This window comes from Arabidopsis lyrata (genome assembly GCF_000004255.2).
Source record: "Arabidopsis lyrata subsp. lyrata unplaced genomic scaffold ARALYscaffold_8, whole genome shotgun sequence".
Lineage (NCBI taxonomy): Eukaryota > Viridiplantae > Streptophyta > Magnoliopsida > Brassicales > Brassicaceae > Arabidopsis > Arabidopsis lyrata.
The window spans coordinates 996655-1020754 of record NW_003302548.1 but is presented as its reverse complement, the minus strand read 5'-3'; the positions used below and the strand labels follow the sequence as shown (position 1 = coordinate 1020754).

The 24100-nt window shown below is 38.3% G+C and overlaps 6 protein-coding genes across 10 annotated transcripts; all 6 read left to right on the top strand.

Moving 5' to 3' along the window:
* Nucleotides 1–408: 408 nt before the first annotated feature.
* Nucleotides 409–5177, top strand: LOC9301269 (pre-mRNA-processing factor 39). 2 transcript variants are annotated; one of them, XM_021025404.1, is made up of 12 exons: nt 409–550; nt 702–802; nt 932–1161; nt 1418–1585; nt 1698–2064; nt 2152–2295; nt 2401–2553; nt 2636–2755; nt 2920–3000; nt 3091–3240; nt 3362–4810; nt 4887–5177. In XM_021025404.1, exons 1-12 carry the CDS (start codon nt 472–474, stop codon nt 4950–4952), a joined length of 3108 nt encoding a protein of 1035 aa, XP_020881063.1. In that variant the 5' UTR covers nt 409–471; the 3' UTR covers nt 4953–5177. The 2 variants fall into 2 exon arrangements, with proteins under 2 accessions (XP_020881063.1, XP_020881069.1); XM_021025410.1 differs by lacking the exons at nt 409–550; nt 702–802 and having other exon boundaries at nt 1067–1157.
* Nucleotides 5178–5586: 409 nt separating this feature from the next.
* LOC9301268 (probable C-terminal domain small phosphatase) lies at nt 5587–9674 on the top strand. Of its 2 annotated transcripts, none has more exons than XM_021025444.1 (7): nt 5587–5800; nt 6457–6714; nt 6801–6922; nt 7023–7104; nt 7184–7678; nt 7900–8237; nt 8467–9674. In XM_021025444.1, exons 2-7 carry the CDS (start codon nt 6546–6548, stop codon nt 8623–8625), a joined length of 1365 nt encoding a protein of 454 aa, XP_020881103.1. In that variant the 5' UTR covers nt 5587–5800; nt 6457–6545; the 3' UTR covers nt 8626–9674. The 2 variants fall into 2 exon arrangements, with proteins under 2 accessions (XP_020881103.1, XP_020881108.1); XM_021025449.1 differs by lacking the exon at nt 5587–5800 and adding an exon at nt 5935–6067.
* Nucleotides 9675–10055: 381 nt separating this feature from the next.
* Nucleotides 10056–13482, top strand: LOC9301267. The gene is made up of 10 exons (XM_021025437.1): nt 10056–10741; nt 10885–11024; nt 11128–11262; nt 11341–11451; nt 11529–11789; nt 11891–12090; nt 12170–12440; nt 12527–12637; nt 12741–12932; nt 13064–13482. Exons 1-10 carry the CDS (start codon nt 10546–10548, stop codon nt 13409–13411), a joined length of 1965 nt encoding a protein of 654 aa, XP_020881096.1. The 5' UTR covers nt 10056–10545; the 3' UTR covers nt 13412–13482.
* Nucleotides 13483–13731: 249 nt separating this feature from the next.
* Nucleotides 13732–15056, top strand: LOC9301266 (60S ribosomal protein L32-1). Its single transcript, XM_002865146.2, has 4 exons — nt 13732–13829; nt 13942–14047; nt 14463–14644; nt 14732–15056. The coding sequence occupies exons 2-4, from the start codon at nt 13958–13960 to the stop codon at nt 14859–14861; spliced, it is 402 nt and encodes a 133-aa protein (XP_002865192.1). The 5' UTR covers nt 13732–13829; nt 13942–13957; the 3' UTR covers nt 14862–15056.
* Nucleotides 15057–15390: 334 nt separating this feature from the next.
* LOC9301265 (pentatricopeptide repeat-containing protein At5g46460, mitochondrial) lies at nt 15391–18586 on the top strand. Its single transcript, XM_021025430.1, has one exon. The coding sequence runs from the start codon at nt 16407–16409 to the stop codon at nt 18510–18512; it is 2106 nt and encodes a 701-aa protein (XP_020881089.1). The 5' UTR covers nt 15391–16406; the 3' UTR covers nt 18513–18586.
* On the top strand, nt 18566–23950 carry LOC9301264 (disease resistance protein RPS6). Of its 3 annotated transcripts, none has more exons than XM_021025389.1 (8): nt 18704–19276; nt 19370–20483; nt 20601–20906; nt 21015–21392; nt 21709–22794; nt 22906–23046; nt 23159–23387; nt 23642–23950. In XM_021025389.1, exons 1-6 carry the CDS (start codon nt 18804–18806, stop codon nt 22942–22944), a joined length of 3396 nt encoding a protein of 1131 aa, XP_020881048.1. In that variant the 5' UTR covers nt 18704–18803; the 3' UTR covers nt 22945–23046; nt 23159–23387; nt 23642–23950. The 3 variants fall into 3 exon arrangements, with proteins under 3 accessions (XP_020881055.1, XP_020881048.1, XP_020881042.1); XM_021025383.1 differs by having other exon boundaries at nt 18705–19276; nt 23204–23387; XM_021025396.1 differs by lacking the exons at nt 21709–22794; nt 22906–23046; nt 23159–23387; nt 23642–23950 and having other exon boundaries at nt 18566–19276; nt 21025–21164.
* The last annotated feature ends 150 nt before the right edge of the window (nt 23951–24100 follow it).

Sequence of the window (24100 nt, the reverse complement as noted above, 5' to 3'; positions counted from 1 at the left end):
TGGAGAAATATCTTCATGCTTATAAAACCTTCTCACTTTAACTTCAAAGGAAGCCTTACTATCTTTTTTGGGTTTCTTAAGGATAATGATACCTAAGTAATTGGGAAACCACAAAAGCTTCTAACCTAATGTTCGTTGCGAATGTGCTTCGTAATCATCTCATAGTTAACTCATCATATATTAGCAACAAATTAGCAAATATTCGAAAGATTTGATATCAAATAACACTAAATCAATTCTAACATATGAGGACTTGGCAACTTGTCGCTCATTTGAGATTGTAACGATCCTAACAACGTTATATTTCGCAAATTTGCGACAGCCGTTTTCGACGCACAAATCCGACAACCATTTTGTTTATAATGATCTTAAAAACCTTCACACTCTCATTTTTAAAAATTTCAAAAGAAATTTGTTATTTGCCAAATTGACCCATAATTGAAAAAAGAGAATTCAAAGTCTTGTCTATCAATGGTGACGACGGAGGTTAGGACCGCCGTCTCCGATAAGGAACCATTGCCACCGTCTCCACAATTAGACGGATCTAGTGGTAAACCCTCTCTCTCTCTCTCTCTCTCTCTCTCTCTCTCTCTCTCTCTGTGCATCAGTTTTGGGTTATCTCCATTGCAGAGCGATTCCGCCATTACTCAAAGAACCAAATAGAATCTTAAGTCACCTCATTGGGTTGATTTCGTTTGCAGATTTCCTCGACAACGATAGATTACAAGAAACTTTCTCCAGTGGAGCTCTTGATTTTGATGAATGGATTTTGTTAATCTCCGAAATAGAGACTTCGTTCCCCGTAAGTCGCACTCATTGTGGTGCAAAGTTGCATTTTCTGATTTCGTGATCTTAAATTAGGGTTCTTTTGTGTGAATTTCAAAACTTTTTTTTTCATAGGAACTAAAATCTCTGAACTTGCTATTTGTAGGATGATATTGAGAAGTTATGTTTAGTTTACGATGCTTTCTTGTTGGAGTTTCCATTGTGCCATGGCTATTGGAGGAAATATGCTTACCATAAAATAAAGTTATGCACTTCAGAAGATGCTCTTGAAGTTTTCGAACGAGCAGTACAAGCAGCTACTTATTCTGTAGCTGTATGGCTCGACTATTGCGCTTTCGCTGTTGCTGCTTATGAAGATCCTCATGATGTTAGTAGGTATTTCGGAACTTTTTGTAGGCTTTGTTTTTATATTAAACTTTCCATTTTGTTTTGGCACTCAAACATCAATCTTAGTCATCATTGCAATTGTTCTATGTAGTAGATTTATTTTCTCCATCTGGCTACAATTGTTTTAGTTGTTAAGCATATGCAATTAATGATAGAATGGCAATTTACTTTATTATCTCTATCTATTACACTTTGCGGAGAGCCAAAGGATGATTTTTGGAACTGATTACTTCTCTTGTGGCAGATCATTTGAGAGGGGGCTTTCATTTGTGGGAAAAGATTATTCTTGCTGCAATCTTTGGGACAAATATATAGAATATCTTATGGGGCAGCAGCAATGGAGTTCATTGGCTCATTTATATCTCCGGACCCTGAGATATCCATCCAAAAAGTTGGATCTCTACTACAAAAAGTATGTCCTTTTACATATGTTCTAGAATGACTACCACGATGTTTACATGAAGTTCCTGTAGATGAAGTTTGTCTTTCTCCATTCCAATATAGTTGTCCTGTACTTTTTTCAGCTTCAGGAAGATTGTGGCTTCTTTGAAGGAGAAGATTAAATGTAGAATACATGTTAACGGAGACCTTTCTTCAGACCCCATGGAAGAAGATTTGGTCCTTACACGTCACACTGATGAGGAGATCTCTATTGTTGTAAGAGACTTGATGGGTCCTTCCTCTAGCTCAGCTGTGTCAAAAGCACTGCATGCATATTGGTCAATTGGAGAACAGTTCTACCAAGACTCACAGCAGTTGATGGAGAAAATAAGCTGCTTTGAGACACAAATCCGCAGGCCTTATTTTCATGTAAATCCGTTGGACACTAATCAGCTCGACAATTGGCATGCATATTTGAGCTTTGCCGAAACATATGGGGACTTTGATTGGGTAAGAGGTATTCCTTTTTTACTGATTCAGTTTGGCTCTTGTTCCATTCTTGTTTATATATAAAACTTGTTTCTTTTTTAATTGCAGGCTATTCATCTCTATGAGAGATGCTTAATACCATGCGCTAATTACACCGAGTTCTGGTTCCGCTATGTGGATTTTGTAGAAAGCAAGGGTGGAAGGGAGCTAGCAAACTTCGCATTGGCTCGAGCGTCACAAACTTTTGTCAAGGTAATTGGGGTTATGTTCGCTTTAGTGTATCTAAAAAAATCAGATACAAGGTAGAGGAACAACTAGGATCATACATTTGTATGACGCCTTGTATGTTCGTTGTAGAATGCATCTGTTATCCATCTATTCAATGCAAGATTCAAGGAACACGTTGGAGATGCATCTGCTGCTTCAGTTGCTCTGTCTCGATGTGGTGAGGAACTTGGTTTTGTTTTGGTTGAAAATGTAACTAAGAAGGCTAACATGGAAAGGCGCCTGGTAAGAATGATACACTAATCGGTACTATCTGGCTTTGATGTCTCAGTGGTCAAGATATCTAATTATGCACTCTTCCATGCAGGGTAATTTTGAAGGTGCTGTTACTACGTACAGAGAGGCTCTGAATAAAACGCTCATTGGAAAAGAAAATTTGGAAACCACCGCCTTGCTGTATGTTCAATTTTCTCGCCTCAAGTACATGGTAAGTAATGTGTCTTGACTCGAAAAAGTTTTTATTTCAGTTATCTGTTAATAATATGTCAAGATTTAGAGCTATGAGAACTGTTTGGGTCACTACCTTTACCTTCAATACATCACATAGTTTAGAATTCATTCATTATCTTATGGTTTTCTTCCTTTTCGTAGATTACAAATAGTGCTGATGAAGCTGCTCAGATTCTGATAGAAGGCAATGAGAAAGTTCCTCACTGCAAATTACTTCTTGAGGTGTGTTAATGCCTGGCAGCTTGACTGATATTCTGTAAAAGTCTGCTACCGTTTCTAACCTTCAATCACTGTTAATCTTTGCGCTAACAGGAACTTATAAGACTCTTGATGATGCATGGAGGGTCTCGAGGAGTGGATTTGTTAGATTCTATCATAGATAAGGAAATATCTCACCAGGAAGATTCCTCCGATGGTCTGAGCGCAGAGGACAAAGAAGAGATATCAAATTTATACATGGAGGTAAGGTTTTTCTTACAGAGGAGATTCCGTAGTCTTTTTTGCTTGTCTATTTCATTTTTCCCCATTTTTTGATTGATTAGAATGTGTTTGATACTTAGTAATTGCTCTTGGATTTGAGCAGTTTATTGACCTCTCTGGAACCATCCATGATGTGAGGAAGGCTTTGGGTCGACACATAAAATTATTCCCACATTCTGCTAGAGCCAAGTTACATGGGTCCCGTCCTTCAGGAAATTCATTTAGAGAGTTGATTCAGAGAAGAGAGAAGACTCGTGACTGCTTGAATCAGGACCTATTAACAAACAAAGGCATTAGCAGCACAGTCGATTCGACACCAAAAGAAAAGAAAGAGTCATCTCTAGACCCTGATGGTGCCCAATCTAAAGATGCTGTTCGGGCTGATTATGTAAACACTGAGCCTAATCAGGGGTGTCTGGCTTCAGGACATCTAGTTGAAAGAAAGGATAATGTTGCTGAGAGGGAGGATTTGTGGGAGTCACAGAGTGATCTGTCCATGGGATTAAAAGCGGATGACGGTGGTGAACGCTCTCGTGAAGTTAGCCTACCGATCCAAGCCACACCAAAACATGGTTTTGTCACGAAACAAGCTCACTTCTCGTCCAGTTCTGTAGATACTGTGAAATCAGATGCTATTGTGATCCAACCTAGTGGCTCACAGAGTCCCCAAAGTTACCAAAGCCAAGAGTCTCTCAGGCAAACTGGTCGAAACAGGTACCCCAGAAGAGATTTAAACCAGACTCATAGAGATTCGAAACCTCGTTCTCGAGAGAGACCTCCTCAGATGTCGTATTCTCCAGTCGGAACTGGTCGTGAAATTCCCGGTCAGCACATGGGTGTTGCTCCTCGAGACAATCGAGCAGCGCTACAAAGCTCAATCTCACGGAATCCGCAAAACCAATTTCACAACTCTGCACTTCAGATGCATCCTGTGGTTCAAACATCCAATGCTTATCCTCAAACTCAGATACTTGGTCAGCACATGATTGTATTGCCTCCAGACTCACAGAATCCGCAGAACCAATATCAAAACTCTACATCTCAGGTTCAAACATCCTTTGCTTATCCTCAAACTCAGATTCCTCAGAATCCAGTGCAAAGTAACTACCAACAAGAAGGTCAGATGCAGAGTCATGAAGCTTATAACCAGATGTGGCAACAGTATTATTATAGCTATTATTACTATCAGCAACAGCAACAGCTTATGTCTGAACAGCCACAACCAAATCAGAACCCTCAGCCACAACTAGATCAGAATCTTCTGCAACTTCTCTCCAAACAGTACCAATCTCAAGCCAATACTCAGTATCCACAACCTCAACAGGTGAAGGAACAGCTCAATACACAGCAACAGAGCCAAGAACCACAAAATCAGCAGCAAATTCAGTTCCAGCAACAACAACAAGAATGGTTCCAACAGCAACAATGGCAACAACAACAGTATTTTCTCTATCTTCAACAACAGCAGTTGCAAGGAGAAGCAAAAGGCGATGAACAAAGACTCTCTATGCCACAGCCACAGGTCTCCACAACAAACAGTGATGTTCAAAAGGTTTGCTTCAAAAACCTTTAAATTTGTTTATTTTATATCTACTTAAGCTGTTTACTAAGAATAGATGTTCTTGTAGAGTCAAGAATCTGGAGCAGTCAATGAAGCAAATCTATCTTCTGACACTTCCATCAGTTCTATATGAATCTCATGAAAGCCGATGGACACGTAACTGATTGTGTTATTTAATTTAAAAACAAAAAATGTTCCAAAAATTTCAATTTTAATAATAGTTAACGAATTTTCCGGTTTTTATGAGATATAGAATTAGGATGAAGAATTCCTTTACCAAACTTTGAATTTCGAATTGATAAAAAAACCAATTGTAATTTGGTAGTTTTTAACGGTTTAATGAAATTTCAGTTTTGTTCGGTTTGGTTTTCAATCCAAGTTTAGCATTCAATTAATTTTAATCCACTTCGGTTTATCCGGTTCAGTTTCGTTTGTGTGAACTAAATCAGTTTTGGTTATAGATTTCTTAATTAAAGAAATCATGACGTAAGCAGATTTCCGTTCGATTTTGGTTTAACGGTTAAGTTCGGTTTGTTTTTTTCGGTTACTGTTTTTAAAAGGACGAAACAGAAACAATTAAAAGTATTTGGTAAATTTTCGTAATTATTTTAAGTTTCTGTTTTGCTCCAAATCTCGAAAAGAATCTAAAATTATTAAACAATTTGAAAAAAAGCGAGGGGCTTGAACACGCGTCAAATTATGTGGGTGAGTCGTCCAGCTGGTCTACTACAACACGTGTTGGCTCAGTATTGGATAAGAAGCGCCCACCAAAGGAACAAATCGTAGCCGTCGATTAGAGACAATAAAGAGCCGTCATAAGGCTTGTATCATTCTCTCTTGACCGTTCGTGGAAGTTATGTGAGAGAAAGAAAAAACCCAGAGAGAAGAGAGAGAGACCCACAACACAAACACAAAGTAGACGAAGACGACGACGACGAATCAGCTCTCTTCTCTTCTCCTCTCCTATCCTCTCTCTCTCAGGTCCGTCTTCTTCCCCCCAAATTCGATCGCTTTCTTCTTCTTCTTTGTCTTCACCTCTATATTTTCGTTATATTTTTTAAATTTTGTTTTTGTTTTCTTCTGTGTTGTTTGACTTTCGATTTCTGATTCTGTGGTTGTTTATGCTTTGAATTTTTTGGATTTGTTAGAAAAACCTTCCATTTCATCTGGGTTTTGATAAAGTTTCCTTTTTTTTTTTCCGAATTGTGCTGGATTTGTGAATTTTGTTCTGGGTTTCGTTTATCTGTGGTGAGTTTATGTTTGAATTTTGATTCTGCCGAATTCGTTTTTGTGTGCTAATTTGATTTATCGCTTTCTAATTTCGCTTAACGATGACTTGATTCTATGTTACTGTATCTTTGATTTGGTCTTGGAACTTTACTTTTAGTAGAGCATGTAAGTTTGAATAGAGGGACCTATTTGTGAATTATAATTAGGTTTTTTTGTTTTTTTATGTGTTAAAGATTCTGGGTTTTGCTATTTCTGATAGGTTGACTTGTGGTTTGTTTGTCTTCTCGATTTTGTCTCCATGATCCCAGATTCCATGTCCATGCTGTGTAGATTCTGTTCTCCTTTTTGGATTTTGGGTTTGATTATTATTAAAATGATTGATTGTGATGGGCTCTGTTTTTTTGCAGCATCTTCTGCTGGTTTGGTCTTTCAAGAAGGTCCCGTTGCACCTAAATGTGCTTGATCCAAGGTCGTTATAATTCTGTATACAGAGCCAATGCCATATATAGAAATGAAGAGCAAGATAAGCAAGGTTCTTGGTGTCTGTAAGAAACATAAAGCAACTACAAGAAATTCTTGCTCTTTGTCCAAAATATCAGGGGACTTGGAAAGCATGACCGCAGCTATTACTCATGCTTGTGACGGCGATGAGAAACAGCATCCTGGTAACGATTTTTGATAACCTGAGTTTCTTGTGTCATCAATCGTTTTTTGGTTTCTTCTCTCTGATGATTGTGTTATTTTTCTTCAGGGCTGGATACTTTTACTCGGGATACTGAAACCAATGAGCCTGCTGAAATGCTTGTTGACGACACTTCTCAGTCTCAAGGGTTTGCATCTTCAGTCGATGGTTCTGAATCTGTCGAAAAAATGGTACGATTTGATAAATGTGTAGCTGACTTTCAATCATCCTTCTTTCACGGATACTGGATGAGCAACTTTTTTTTATCGTGCTTTTAACATTTATGTGCAGGAAAATGCTTGCAATTACATGTCGAACTCAGATACAATATTTTCACCTGTTCTGAATGATGAACTGAATGGAACTGATCGAGGTATATGTTCCTGTTACAGTTTTAGTATAAGTTTTCCTTTGTTTGACATATAACAAAGCTAATAGATTTCTTTCCTCAGTATTTTCAGCAGGAAACTCTGTGCACTGGGAAACCCCTAGGTGGGGAGCCGACGAGAGCAGCAACAAGATTTACTTTGACAACCAAACGTGCAATGTTTCTGATTTCTATATTTCCGATGTTCTTATTGCGAGCTTGCCGTTTGATGAGAGTGGAAACAATGATGCTTTCACTGAAATAAGCCCCTTACCTCATTACATCTTTCCTGAACAGTACATGGTACTACCTTACTTAGAAGATGGATCAGCCAACACAGATGATATTAAATCAGACGTTGGCAAGATTAATCTCGATAACCATGACTTGTTTCTGGCATTCAACCGGACAAGATCGCCCAATATGGAACCAGAGGATCATGCTGAATCTGAACTAGCTGAAGACTTTGATCCTCAGCTTTTTATAAAAAACCAGCCAGAATTGTCGGATGTTGTATCCAATTATTGGCCTCGGGATACCCTAAGAAAGAAGTCTGTGACCCTTGTCCTTGATTTGGATGGTATGATTTCCTCATTTAATTATTATTGAGTCTGATCCTTTCACGTTATTCTCTCATCTTGTGCTCAGTGCTCATTCGTTATAACAGTTGTTCCCTTAAAATTAATGTAGTATACTTTTTAGGCATTTTTATGACGTTGTACTGTTAAATTTTCTGTTTCTCTGACCTCTAAGGTAGATGAGCTACTGAACTTAACAAATATGTTTTATTTTTAAATGCAGAAACTTTGGTCCATTCGACTCTGGAATCGTGTAATGTTGCAGATTTTTCCTTCAGAGTCTTTTTCAACATGCAAGAAAACACGGTCTATGTGAAACAAAGGCCACACCTTTACAGGTTCTTGGAGAGGGTGGGAGAATTGTTTCATGTCGTCATCTTCACAGCAAGCCACAACATCTATGCTTCGCAACTTCTAGATATATTGGACCCAGAGGGAAAGTTCATATCACAGCGTTTTTATCGTGATTCCTGCATTCTTTTGGATGGAATTTACACCAAGGATTTAACTGTACTGGGTCTTGATCTGGCCAAAGTGGCTATAATTGACAACTGTCCGCAGGTACTTTATCTTAAGATCTGCTCATGGGTCTTGACATTATTCATTGAAGTCTGATGTTTCATTATGTTTTGATATACTCTGTTACTGAGAATACTATAAATTTGATGAAAGGCCTCTTCCATCAATTTCAGTTTGAAGAATATTAAAAATTACAAACTTTCTTGGTGTATAATAATTATACATGGACCCGTTTTGATTATCCAACTCTTTTCTTTGTTAATTGTTTCAGGTGTACAGATTGCAAATAAATAATGGGATCCCTATCAAAAGTTGGTATGATGATCCAACTGATGATGGTTTGATTTCTATACTTCCCTTCTTAGAGACTTTGGCTGTTGCTGATGATGTTCGGCCTATCATTGGCAGGAGATTTGGTAACAAGGAATAAGAGCTTCCTTCTCTTTTTCTCTATATACATCGAGTGCAGATTCTGATATCTTTCCTTTTGATTTTAGTCATAAATTGGCCCTTAATTAGTTCCTCATATCTCTTTTTAGGTCGTTAATTAGGTAACCAAAGAATAAGCTCGTTGAGTCTAGTGATATTAAGTTTCCTTGCTTGCTCGCTTTTTTAATAGAAGACCTAGTTGTGGGCTTAAATCTTATGATTTTGTTGGTTCTCTTCTGCCAAGATAGATCCTAGAAAATCTTGCAGTTTGTTACAAATGTACAGTTGGTTAAGCTGAGATAATGGATGTGTACAAATGAGTTACTATTGCGTGAAATCATTTTGGAAGTTAATACCAGCGGCGTTCATGGTCTCTTTATTTGGATTCCTCTTCTACTGTTAGTTGAGCTTGAAATTCTTACTTGGACTGGTAAATCCAGAACGTTTTTACCTGCGTCTATGCCAGTCATATAAATACAGAAATATAATCAAATAATGCAGAAGTTTATTGAATCTTCTATCAGCTTCTATTGTTTATTTTTAAGGTTCTGAGCAAAGTTATCCCACGTTTTCCGTCTCTTGGCTTTGCAAGATTCAGATGAGATATCATACTTCGAGTTCGAGGTTGGAGGAATTCTGAATATGCGATGATCGAGTCAAGCTCATGGTATATATATATAGTCCATAATACTCATTAAAATTTTCATGATTTTTGCATGCCTTATGTGCAGATATCATCCAAAGAAGTAACAAACCTTAACTATATTTATACGCTTTATGGAAAATGACAACAGTAGGTAAGTTTTAAATCCATTTTTACTTCTCGTTTTTTTGGTCTAACAAGCTTCTTCTGCTTCTTGTTTCTTATCTCCTTCCTCTTGAACCTTGTAATCTTTATACTGAAAGCTGTTTCACAATCTTGTTACTTATAGTTTGGTCCCAAACCTGTCTATGTCCCTCTGTTTCTGTCCCTTGTTTCATGTAGAGTAAAAAATGGTTATTGTCTTAATATCATACACGTTTTAGTGAAAGATGATTGTTTAAAATGTATATATCCCAGTTTCAGTGTTTTCTGAGCTTGGTATGTCTTCTCCTAGGTTTTAACATTTATGTGCTGTGTGACTGGTTTAAGTTAGTGTGTTGATCTTTGATGATATCCTGAGTGAATTTTCCAGGAACCAGAGCTCCTAAAAACTAGTCGCAGGCTCCTTGATGTTTTCCCATGAAAGTATACTTTGCTCAGTCCATACATTATATAGTGTACAATACATGAATGATTTTATTATTGTGTAACCATCATTTTACAATCTATAGAAACCTTTACACATTATCAAAAGTTCTTTGATAGTCTTAAGAACCTATCTATAATATATGAAGGCTACCTCACAACAGTTTTCCTTTGTCTCGACATGCCCTTCTCCATTGAAAGTGAAACAAAATTATGCATCGGTTTATCTAAGACTCGAAAGTTAAAAGATGGTGAGCTATCTTATGTGCAACGCGGTTACAAGACAGAAAACAACAACAACACAAGTTGCCATGAAATAAATGTCATGTCGCGTAGGTCAAACGGCAGTTCATGCCTTGCCGGTTGGTGATGCCATGAACCGTCTTCTTTCGAGTTTAGGCTCGATGTTTTGATATCCCAAGTTCCACATACAAGTATGTTATTAGCCCATCAAATCTCTACCACTTCTGGTTTTTAAGGCCGATAAAACCCAAGGCATGCAGGAGGCCACGAGCTACAATCCAATCCACCAAACTTAAGTGCTCACACGTGAGACACGGACACATGACCATGAGAACCCTCCGGATCATATAGAGGCTTGTAACCACCTTTCTCCGTTTCGGTAAAGTTGAGATTTTTTTTTGTTGTTGCTTTTACAACTTTCGGCATATCCATTGTTTAAGGGAAGAGATAATGCTGAGACCTTCGCTTCTCTGTTCTTCGGCCTCAATCACTTTCACTCCAATTCAACTATTCAATCCCAATTTCTCCCCTCATTTCCAAAGCTTCGAAGTATCTCGTCCCGTCTCGGCTTTGTCTCGTACCAAAAATTGTCACTTCAGTCTCGTGAGAGCTCGTGGGAAATCCAGCTTCCTCGTTCGTAGCACCGGTAACTAGTTTTGTTTATTCTGGGTTCTCTGTTAGCTGTGGAATCTTAAGAAAGTTTGGGTTTTGAGAAGCTGTTAGCAACTGGATTATTGAGTTGATTCTAATTTTTGGTTTGTTTGGCTCTCTTTGTTCTTTAATCTTCAGCTACTCAAGAAGCTGTTGAAACCAGTAGTAAAAGTGAATTGGATTTAGTTGAAGTTGGATTCTTGTCTGGTGTTCATGGCTTACAAGGCGAGATTTGCATAAAACCAAACACTGATTTTCCTGATTTACGTTTCTCCAAGGTATTAGAAAGAGAGAAATTTGTGTTTTTTTTTTCTTTCTGGAAAAAATAAGCACTTCATACTATTTGACATTGCTTTACCATTGGCGTGATTCCTTCATTAGCCTGGTAGAAGATGGTTAAAACAACAATTGATGGGACAAGAAAAAATTGATGAGGTTGAATTAGTTGAAGGAAGACCTCATCCTGCCCAGAAGAGTTGGATTCTTAAGTTTCGAGGGTTGGATGATGTTGATCAGGTAGTTTAGTGATCCATGAGAGATTTAGAAGAAACAGTTGAACATGATTTGTTAAGTTGGGGGTTTTATTTCCTTCAGGTGAGACAACTCGTTGGTGCAACTCTGCTTGCTGAGGACGATGATCGTCCTGAGCTTGATGATGATGAATTTTACTCTCGTGATCTTGTAGGCATGAAAGTTCTTCTCAAGGTATATTGTGTTTTTGCTTCTTGTATATATATCGAAAATGTGAAATGTCTGTGGTCTAAATCAGTTATCTTATACAGGAGACGGGTCAACTTGTTGGAACTGTTGCTAATATTTTCGACAATGGAGGAAATGATCTTCTACACGTTTTGCTTGACTCATCCATGGAAGTCTGCAACGGGAGTGCAAAGACCAATCAGCTTGTGTGGATACCTTTTGTAGACGCAATTGTTCCTGATGTTGATTTAGAAAGAAAAGAGATGTATATAACTCCCCCGAAGGGACTCCTCGAGGTGAATATGCGAGCAGATGATCGGTCCAAGAAAGAAAGGCGGCAGCTTGTGAGGCATATTCTTCTTCGCTCTTCATATTGACCAGTCTTTAGAGACTCTACAGTTTGATCTTTCTTGGTCTTTTAAACTCTACGCTCTGGTCATTTCAGGAATGGAAAGAAAGAAAAAAGCAGCAGAAGCGTCTTATTTCTGCTAAAAAGAAGTTATGTGAATTGGAGCAAAAGCATGTGTTTGATGGATTAAGGTTTGGAGAAAAGTCTCAAAGGAATTTACTTGCTGATCATATCCTTGACGTAAACTCCACACTGCTTCAGAAAGCGTTGCAAAGTATTGACACCTCATCGAAGAGGTAAATTAACTTCAAGAAATTTCCCAACAATTGCGAGAAGTGTGTTTTCTCTTTTTTCATTTGAATCTTGATGAATTAGATGGAATGTAATTGAGGAAATCAATGAGCTGAGAGCTAGAGTATCGGAATGTACTCTGAATGTGTCACGAGAATGCCTTAGTTTTGATGCAAGCAAAGAGAAAATGGGTGATAACTTCAGTTACCTTCAACAAGGGAAAAGTCTATTCTCTGAGGGTAAAGTTTCTATTTGTTTGGTTCTCAATGATCACGAGAACGAACAACCAGAAGGTGAGAATGGTGTAGTCTCGTACCTTCATACACTACTTGATGAGGAGCAGAGTTTCATAAAGGTTAGCTGATGCATAATTTACCAACTAGTGAGTTTTTCATGTCATTTAGTTATGATTTTACAGGATAACTGGCGGGTTATGTGCAGGAAGAAGATCACGCTTGCGTGCCACTTGTCATAGTTTCCCCTGAACATACCGTTGAAGCTCTGCAGAAGCTATTTCAGGATAATGATCATTTTGGATTTGAAGCAGAAAAGGTTAAGGCTAAGGCTTTTAATTCTTCCAAGGATCATTTTGCATTTCGGTCATCATATTCTATCAGGCTTTTTTTAACAAAATTCATGTTCTACTATCTTCTAGATCTGGATTCTCAAAGAAGAAACGCTTCCAGTAGTATGTAGCTCACCAGAGGAACCGAAAAAGCACAAGATTTTGATGAAATCTCCATGGGAGATACTTAAGTCCCCGGTTGGCTCTGGAGGAGTCTTGAGCATCCTTGCTTCACATGGAATTACAGACTCTCTTTCCAGTCTGGGAATCGATTATCTTCAGGTATCGATATCTAAACATCATCGCTTAATCTCTTTGATCTGACTTATATTTAGAAAAGTTTGATCCTTTCTGATTTTCTTCTTCAAATTTGGTAAAAGGCATTAAGCTTTAAGATGTTGGCAATTTCATAGGTACACAGCATTGAAACAAAACCACAACCTTCGCAACATTACATCAATCCGATGCTCGTTGGATTTGCTAGTGCAAAAGGTGCTGAGATTGGGATCCAGATGACCGAAGAATCTGTATTCAAGAACTTGGAAATGGCATTCTCAATGAAGTTTTTGAAGAGATTAAAGGGCAAAATCGAGTTTGAAGCTGTTATGAAGATGCACTCACATGTTCAGAAGGTTGAAAAGGAGTGGGTTGAGTCCGTACCATCAGAACCGAACTCGTTTGAGTTTCATTCTGATATATGCAGAGTCTTGAGTGAATGTTCTTCATCAGCTAAGATTTGTTTGATGAACATCACAGTTTAGAACATGTATATTATGCTACTTAGTTTTTCGTCCTCACATCTAAAAAGCTTTTGGAATGACAAGCCCGAACACATCGTAGCTTTTGACAAATCAATGATAACCAAAACAAACCAAAGCTACTGACCTTTCGTGGTTTATTAAAAAAAACTTTATGAAATTTCAAAACTCTCTATCCCTCTTTTTGAGAAACTTAAGATCTAACCGTTGATTTGTACCCCAAAAAAGATCCAACCGTTGATTGTGCATTTAGATTAAGTTGAAGATCCAGCCGTTGATTCTATTGACCAATCTTTGATCTTTTACGAAAAATGACGGTTTTGACCTTTCACAGAGAAACCCTAGTTTATGTTTATATAGCAAACTTCAGTCTTCTAAAAAACATCCTTTCACATTAGCGGCGGAGGAAGCTCTCATCACCGTAAGTTCTCTCTCTCACTTTCTCTGAATCACATCTTTGTGTTAGTTTGTGTATGTATCAATTGAAATCAATGCTTCGTCTCACGCTTCTGTACCTTTTGGTGATTTTGTAGAGGAAGAGGAGTAAAAATGGCGGTTCCGTTGCTTACGAAGAAGGTCGTGAAGAAGAGGTCTGCCAAATTCATCAGACCCCAGAGTGATCGCAGAATCACCGTCAAGGTATTCACTTTTTCTCCTTTTCAGGTTTAGAGATTCAACTTTTTTCATGGGTATTCGTTCGTCACTCTCTGGAGTTTAGGCTTTGATAATTAGAAAAAAATGATTGCTTCTACTGTATCATCATTAGGTCTAAGTCTAGATTGTTTCAGTATGATGCATTAGGACTATAAGACTGTGCATCTATATAATGCCCTGTGGTATCTGGTAGCCAGAATTCTAATTCTGTTTCTGGTTACTTCGTTTTTACACGGGCAGAAAGTGAATCTCCTACAGGTCTTGCGACACAGTTTGCTTTTGATTTGATAAGCTTACTGTTACTTTAACCCTGTTGACATTTCTCATCTATCTCATTCGTCAGGAAGCTTGTTTCTCATTCTCTGATGATTCCCTTTGTTTTTCGATTGTTATTGTTCAGGAAAGCTGGAGGAGGCCTAAGGGTATTGATTCCCGGGTGAGAAGAAAGTTCAAGGGTGTCACCTTGATGCCCAATGTTGGTTACGGATCTGACAAGAAGACCCGCCACTACCTCCCTAATGGATTCAAGAAGTTCGTTGTTCACAACACCTCTGAGCTCGAGCTACTCATGATGCACAACAGGTAATGATTAGGACTCCTTAGTGTTGTTACACCACAAAGATTATTGAGCAAATTCTAATGGTGTGTTTTGCTTTGGATTCTTCACAGGACTTACTGTGCAGAGATTGCTCACAATGTCTCAACAAAGAAGAGAAAGGCCATAGTGGAGAGAGCTTCTCAGCTAGACATTGTTGTTTCCAACAAGCTTGCTAGGTTGCGTAGCCAGGAAGACGAGTAAAAGCCCTCAAAGATAACATCATCTAGGGTTTTTCTTTTATCTGTCGTTAACTATTTCGATTTATCTTCTTTTTTTTCTCCTTTTGGAGAGTTACTGAATGATTTTACAACTTGGGTTCTCGTTTTTATGATGATAAACTCAGAATCAGACACAATCTCAGATTTTCAACGTAAAATATGAATCGATTCATCAATTTATTACAAATTTTGTCAGACCCTCGGTGTGAAATGAAGTGCAAAACTTTATGGTTACTGCCAAGTGTAACAAAATTAGGACAGACAGTGAGACACTCCATTTCGCGCTTCATTTCTCACGTTGTCCATGAGAGCAGGAGTTTCACAGTTTGCAAAGGAGTTTCAGAATCGCAAAGTTTTTATATGTAATTGTTGAACAGAAGGACTCGATAAGGCTCGAGAGAATCTCAAGATGAATTGGGGATACACGAGGAACAATAAAATAGTTGATGCCTTGAATCTGTTCGACGAAATGCCTCTGAGAGACGTAAGACGTAAGGGTCGATTACTTTGTGGGTAATTCTCTGGTTTTTGATATGTACAGGGATTGTGGAAGCATGAACAATGCTGTTTCGGTGTTCATAGAAATTTGGAGGCAGAGCATTGTCGTGGAATTCAATTATTGTTGGCTGTCTGCAGCATAGGCCTTTGTCATATTCGGTCAAATAATTCGGTTATACAAAGAGCCAGATGAGATCACTTCCACTGGCTTGCTCTCTGCTCGTATCCATTGTGGGTTTCTACAAAGAGGAAGAAAGCTTTTTGCTTACATGTCAACAGGACCAAATCACTTGTAAGGTATATATTGGGAAGAAAAAACATATGTTGAGGGTTGACAGAAAAAGAGGTGTTGTGATATCGTAGTGAGAGGCTTGCTAGGGTTGGTTAGTATAGTTGAAGGAAGTATAGTCATGTGGTTTTTGAAGATTGTCACACAGTGATTAAGCTGATCTTAAGAGTGGTGGGACGTGAGATTGTGATGCAAGAGCTTCCGTACAGTAATCATCACACGGAACAACTGAAAGAAAAATATGAAATCTGGCCGAATAACCAGAGAATCGAAAAACTTTTTTTTTTTGAATCAATATAAAATTTATTCAAAAAAAAGTCCTTTTGGTACAATAAATGCATCTTTAAGCAACTGGAGAAACAAGATATATATGAGAAGCGGTTAATCGATGGAAAACGAAGGAATCGAAGAATTTCAGCGACGAAACGGAGCAAGAGACTTTGATACCATGTTAGTTGAATAAACGCAAATGAGGATGGAAGATGAAATGTGGATAAGATTTTTTGTTATTCAAGTTAGTTAAGTTGGTTACATAGAGTCTCTTATATAGAAAGAGGATCCTGGTTTACCTGTAAATTGTCCCAGTCCTTACTAAACCGGTCTAGTCAATGTAAACCGGTCCAGAAGATTCAAAAATCGCGAAGCCAAATTTCTCGGAAAGTTCAAAACTTTGTTTTGCTGCCGATGCTACTTTACGCGAAGCTACGTTGATTGTTTTACGCTGATGTGACCGTTGTAGGAATGTGGAGTCGTGCCATTTTTCAACGATTCAGGTTTCGAGCTTTCTCCATTTGGTGCTTCGAGTCTCACGTTATCCATGGGAAAAGCTTCAGGAGTTACTCAGTTACTGTGGAGTTTCAGAATCGCGAAGTTTTGATATGTAATCACTTGTTGAATCGAAGACTCGACGAGGCACGAGAGGTTTTCGATCAGGTTCCATCTCCTCATGTGAGTCTTTACACCAAGATGATTTCGGGATACACGAGGAGTAATAGATTGGTTGATGCGTTGAATCTGTTCGACGAAATGCCTTTGAGAGATGTTGTTTCGTGGAATTCGATGATCAGTGGTTGTGTGGAGTGTGGTGATATAGATACTGCAGTGAAGATGTTCGATGAAATGCCTGAGAGAAGCGTTGTTTCATGGACAGCGATGGTAAATGGGTGTTTTAGGTTTGGTATGGTTGATCAAGCGGAGAGATTGTTTTGTCAAATGCCTGTGAAAGATATTGCAGCCTGGAATGCGATGGTTCATGGGTATTTACAGTTTGGTAAAGTAGACGATGCCTTGAAGTTGTTTAAGCAAATGCCTCGGAAGAATGTGATTTCCTGGACGACAATGATCTGTGGATTAGACCAGAATGAGAGGAGTGGAGAAGCTCTCAATTTGTTCAAGAACATGTTGCGTTGTTGCATAAAATCGACTTCAAGAACGTTCACTTGTGTAATCACCGCTTGTGCAAATGCTCCAGCGTTTCATATGGGTACCCAAGTTCATGGCTTCATCATCAAGTCGGGGTTTTTATATGAAGAATATGTAACTGCTTCGCTCATAACGTTATATGCAAACTGCAAAAGAACAGAGGATTCTCGTAAGGTGTTTGGCGAGATGGTTCATGAAAAGGTTGCTGTGTGGACTGCTCTATTGTCTGGGTATAGTCTGAATAGAAAGCATGAAGATGCGTTAAATGTTTTCTCCGAGATGATAAGAAACAGTATCTTACCAAATCAATCAACATTTGCTAGCGGATTAAACTCTTGCTCTGCTTTGGGAACATTGGATTGGGGTAAGGAGATACATGGAGTTGCTGTGAAGCTTGGTTTAGGAACTGTTGCCTTTGTGGGTAATTCTCTTGTTGTGATGTACAGCGATTCTGGAAACGTTAACGATGCCGTTTCAGTGTTCATAGAAATCTTCAAGAAGAGCATTGTGTCATGGAATTCCATTATTGTTGGCTGCGCACAGCATGGGCGTGGAAAGTGGGCGTTTGTCATATTCGGTCAAATGATTCGCCTAAACAAAGAGCCAGATGAGATAACTTTCACTGGCTTGCTCTCTGCTTGTAGCCATTGCGGGTTCCTACAGAAAGGAAGAAAGCTGTTCTATTACATATCAAGCGGACTAAATCATATCGATAGAAAGATTCAACACTACACTTGTATGGTTGATATCTTGGGAAGATGCGGGGAATTGAAAGAAGCAGAAAAACTTATCGAGAGCATGGTTGTGAAACCTAATGAAATGGTTTGGTTGGCTTTACTTAGTGCTTGTAGGATGCATTCTGATGTAGATAGAGGCGAGAAAGCTGCTGCAGCCATTTTTAATCTGGACTCAAAATCAAGCGCTGCTTATGTCTTGTTGTCAAATATATATGCTTCTGCTGGTAGATGGTCCAGTGTATCGAAATTGAGAGTTAAGATGAAGCAGAAGGGGATTATGAAGAAACCCGGGAGCAGCTGGGTTGTGATTAGAGGGAAAAAGCACGAGTTTTTCTCCGGTGATCGTCCACATTGCTTGAGAATATTTGAGAAGTTGGAATTTCTGAGAGAGAAGTTGAAGGAACTGGGCTATGTTCCTGATTATAGATCTGCTTTACATGATGTTGAAGATGAACAGAAAGAAGAGATGTTGTGGTATCACAGTGAGAGGCTTGCTATTGCGTTTGGGTTGATTAATACAGTTGAAGGAAGTACAGTGACAGTAATGAAAAATCTACGAGTTTGTGAAGATTGTCACACAGTGATTAAGTTAATCTCCAGAGTTGTGGGATGTAAGATTGTTTTAAGGGATCCGACTCGGTTTCATCATTTCAAGAATGGGATGTGTTCTTGCGGGGATTATTGGTAGAAAAGTGACTTGGAAAATTTCAAACTTTGACTTGTGATGTGGAAAGTGACTTGGGAAATTACATTGATATCTGATCTTACAAAAAATAATCAGATATTAATGTAATAATATAAACAGGGTTTTGGCTTGTGTGGTGGTGATTAAGTCAAGTCAAGAACCAGTCCAAAAGAGGAAAATTCCAAGAAACAATGATGCAATTGCTAGGTACCAGCTACTGCAATTTATAGGGTTTCTTAACAACCATGCGAGCCCTCACTTCAACTCTGAATTTCTCCAGAATCACCTCTCTTTATGGCTTCTTCTTCTTCCTCCTCTTCTCGCAATTGGTCATATGACGTTTTCCCGAGCTTCAGTGGAGAAGATGTCCGCAACACATTCCTCAGCCATTTTCTAAAAGAACTGGATAGCAAACTGATCATCTCTTTCAAAGACAATGAGATCGAGAGAAGCCAGTCACTCGATCCAGAGCTCAAACATGGGATTAGAAATTCCAGAATTGCGGTGGTTGTGTTCTCCAAAAACTATGCCTCTTCAAGCTGGTGCCTTAACGAGCTACTGGAGATTGTGAAATGCAAGAAAGAGTTTGGCCAACTTGTGATACCCATTTTCTACCATTTGGATCCATCCCATGTGAGGAAACAGACCGGAGACTTTGGGAAGATCTTTGAAAAGACATGCCGAAATAAAACAGTGGACGAGAAAATCCGATGGAAGGAAGCTTTGACCGATGTAGCTAATATCCTTGGATATCATATTGTTACCTGGTACGACTGTATGAATCATTTATTGTTATTTAACGAACATTATTACTTGTTGTTTAGCAAACATGGTTGTGAAATGGTCTGTTTCCTAATTAGGGATAACGAAGCAAGCATGATCAAAGAAATCGCCAATGATATTTTGGGTAAAATTAATTTGTCTCCATCAAATGATTTTGAGGACTTGGTCGGAATTGAAGATCATATCACTAGGATGAGTTCATTGCTGCACTTGGAATCCGAGGAAGTGAGGATGGTCGGGATATGGGGTCCCTCGGGAATTGGCAAAACTACCATTGCAAGAGCTCTATTTAGTCAACTCTCTTGTCAGTTTCAAAGTAGTGTTTTCATTGACAGGGTTTTCATATCTAAGAGTATGGAAGTTTACAGTGGAGCTAATCTTGTTGACTATAACATGAAGTTGCACTTGCAAAGAGCCTTTCTAGCTGAATTTTTTGACAAAAAGGACATAAAGATAGATCATATTGGTGCAATGGAAAATATGGTAAAGCACCGGAAAGCTCTCATCGTTATTGATGATTTGGATGATCAAGATGTGCTAGATGCTTTAGCGGGTCGAACTCAATGGTTTGGAAGTGGGAGTAGAATCATTGTGGTTACAAGAAATAAGCATTTTTTAAGGGCCAATGGGATTGATCACATTTACAAGGTCTGTCTCCCATCTAATGCGCTCGCTCTTGAGATGTTTTGTCGTTCTGCTTTTAGGAAGAGTTCTCCTCCTGATGGCTTTATGGAGCTTTCTTCTGAAGTCGCATTGCGTGCTGGTAATCTTCCTCTGGGTCTTAATGTATTGGGTTCAAATTTACGGGGCAGGGACAAAGGGTACTGGATAGATATGCTGCCAAGGCTTCAAGGTTTGGATGGAAAAATTGGGAAAACACTAAGAGTCAGCTATGATGGGTTAAATAACAGAAAAGATGAAGCAATATTTCGTCACATTGCATGTATATTCAATGGTGAGAAAGTCAGTGACATCAAACTGTTACTAGCAAATAGTAACTTGGATGTTAATATCGGGCTCAAAAACCTTGTTGATCGATCCCTTATCTGTGAAAGATTCAATACTGTGGAGATGCACTCTTTGCTACAAGAAATGGGTAAGGAGATTGTCCGTACTCAGTCCGATGAGCCTGGAGAACGGGAATTCCTTGTGGATTTGAAGGACATTTGCGATGTACTTGAAGATAACGCTGTAAGTTTTTTCCTGCTTTTTTTGCATAATCTCACGCTATGATTAAGTGCATGTCATTTCATATATGAAGAGTTGTAACTAGTTGGTCTTGTCTCTTTTTTGTTATTATAATTATAGGGTACTAAGAAGGTTTTAGGTATAACATTGGATATAGATGAGACTGATGAACTGCATATACATGAGAGTTCCTTCAAAGGAATGCACAATCTCCTTTTTCTAAAAATTTATACTAAGAAATTGGACCAGAAGAAAGAAGTTAGATGGCACTTACCGGAACGCTTCAACTATCTGCCCTCTAAACTTAGATTATTGAGGTTTGACAGATACCCATTGAAACGTCTTCCTTCTAACTTTCATCCTGAAAACCTGGTTAAGCTTCAAATGCAGCAGAGCAAACTTGAGAAGCTGTGGGAAGGAGTTCATGTAAGTTTTTAGTACTACTAGAATTAATATCGATATTGGAATACTTGTTTTACTTTTATAGATGACCATCCTTTGAAGTAATGTGTAACTTAGTTGCATATAATCCAGTCACTTGCAGGGCTCAGGAATATGGATTTACGGGGATCTAAAAACCTGAAAGAAATCCCAGATCTTTCGATGGCCACTAATCTCGAGACACTTAAACTCAGCAGTTGCTCGAGTTTGGTGGAACTTCCTTCATCTATTCAGTACCTGAATAAGCTGAATGATTTGGACATTTCATACTGCGATCATTTGGAGACTATTCCCACTGGAGTTAACCTCAAATCTCTCTACCGTCTCAATCTCAGTGGATGCTCACGGTTGAAAAGTTTTCTTGATATATCAACCAACATCTCATGGCTTGATATAGACCAAACAGCGGAAATTCCCTCTAATTTGCGTCTACAGAATCTCGATGAGCTGATATTGTGCGAAAGAGTGCAGGTATTTACGTTTGCTAACATTTAACTAACACTTATATAACAAACTAGGTCGAATTTCTTGAAATATCCCTTATGAGTATTTACTAGTTACATCTGTTTTCTAATTGCAATATTAATACAGATCGTATGTAAAAATATAATTAAACAACAATCAAAGGATGCAAATTGATTAAGGAAAGTTATTTTCAATTAGAGAGTGTCAAACTTGAAAGACAGTTTGCAGATGAGAAGTTACACGAAATAGTTATTTCTGATATTTGCAAATGAGTTTTAACATCTCTAAATTGTTTCTCTTTTGTTTTCATTTTTTGGTTTAGCTGCGTACACCTCTCATGACCATGCTTTCTCCCACTTTGACGAGGTTGACTTTTTCGAACAACCAAAGTTTGGTGGAAGTCCCTTCTTCAATCCAGAATCTCAATCAACTTGAGCATTTGGAAATTATGAACTGCAGAAATCTGGTGACTCTTCCCACTGGAATAAACCTTGAGTCTCTCATTGCACTTGATCTTTCTCATTGTTCTCAGTTGAGGACTTTCCCTGATATCTCGACCAACATCTCAGATCTCAAACTAAGCTACACAGCGATCGAAGAGGTTCCTTTGTGGATCGAGAAATTATCTCTCCTCTGTAACCTAGATATGAACGGATGCAGCAATTTACTACGTGTATCCCCAAATATTTCTAAACTGAAACATCTCGAGGGAGCTGACTTTTCAGACTGTGTGGCATTGACTGAAGCTAGTTGGAATGGTAGTTCAAGTGAGATGGCCAAATTTCTTCCACCTGATTATTTCTCAACGGTCAAGCTTAACTTCATCAACTGCTTCAACTTAGATCTAAAAGCTCTTATTCAAAACCAAACATTTTCCATGCAACTGATACTATCAGGTGAAGAAGTGCCTTCATATTTCGCTCACCGTACCACTGGGAGCTCTATCTCTCTACCTCACATCTCTGTCTGCCAATCATTCTTCAGTTTTAGGGGTTGCACCGTGATTGATGTCGAATCTTTTTCCACAATCTCTGTTTCATTCGACATTGAAGTATGTTGTCGGTTCATAGACAAACTCGGGAACCACGTTGATTCTACTGATTTTCCAGGATACTTCAGAACAACAAATTTGGGTGCTCATCTGGTTATCTTTGACTGTTGTTTTCCCTTAAACGAAGACACTACTACTTTTCTGGATGGTCAATTCAACTACGATCACATGGATATACAGTTTCGTCTCACGAATGGCAACTCTCAGCTCAAATTAAAAGGATGCGGCATTCTACTTTCTGAAGATGTTCCATCCCTGGATAACCAACCTTGCAGTCCAAATATTCTTCCAGATGTTTGTGAAGATAGCGCTGTAGAGAGGAGTTTCCGAACTAAAATGCGGACTAAGATGCGGATGGTAAGCATTTAGAATAGATTTGTACGTAGATAACTATTAATATCCCATACTAGATTGTCAGGACAAACAGAAAACTATTATACCTTTTAGTTGACTGGATGTTTTCTGCAGATGAGGAGGAGACTACTAAAGAAAGTACTGAATCGCTAGACAGCCAATTCGCAAGATACATAAAAGGATGTCTCCTATTAGGTTCATGTGGGACCTCCCCCTACAATATTCCTTCTTCGTGAAACTTCCACCTTATATAAGGTAACCCAAGAATCTCATAGACCATCTTATCTTAGTTACACATAAATCGCGTCACAGCCTGTGACTCACAGGCGTCTTATTTAAGTACCTATGAAATATTTTTGTGAAACAGAAACTATGACTGTGGACTTATCATGCTATGCTACAACTGTTATAGATTATAGAATTTGCAAGCATCATTGTAAGATCTAATGAAGAAGCTAGGAAGGGAGACATTCGTGAGAGCAGAGAATATGGAAAAGCTTTATTTTTTGTCAACAAAAGATTTTGTGAGTGGGAATGAGAATGAAGAGTGAGGAGAGAATGGTGTAGAGACGGAGGGAAGAAGGAAGCGAAAGCAGGTAATCATGAACTTAACATTCTCTGTGTTATGTGTTTATTTTCCAAGAGTAATGCGGAAAAGCATTCTATAGAATAAGATCACATTGGATTGTTTCTCTCTAAACCCTGATGCTAAAATCAGTAGGATCGTCAAACACAATTGAATTAAAATCAGTAGGCTTCTTTTGTAGAATAGAGATTGCATAATTACAGCCTTTTAGTGTCTCTTACAAAATGTTCAGACAGTTATTGATACTTGTTTAATACATCACAGTGTTCCAAGATGGATGTCTCTGTTTCAGACAAAAGTTTGCATATTCAGAGCCAAAGACTAAGCAAATGATGTTCTTCAAGTCTATCTCGAGTCATCGCAAACCAAGATAAGCATGAATTTATAGCCTCCAATGTTTTTTTTTTTTTGTTGATCCAACATGTCTGAAAAAATATCATCAAAATCAGATTATCTTTATTGTTGTTGGTAGTATTTGCTCATTTTAACAGAAGAAAGTCCTTGTGTGATAATATTTTGAAAATGTACATCAATTTTTTGGTTTAAATTACAAATGATTTCCCTTTTTTTTTTTTTTTGCTTCAATTACAATTAATTTTCTCGTGTCCACAGTATACTCATGTTTCTTATAAGTTATAACATTTTACAAACCAAAAGAGCACAGATAACGACAACAGCGAGGCCTCAGATTACAATGTGTATCACTACACATTTCTAAAGTGA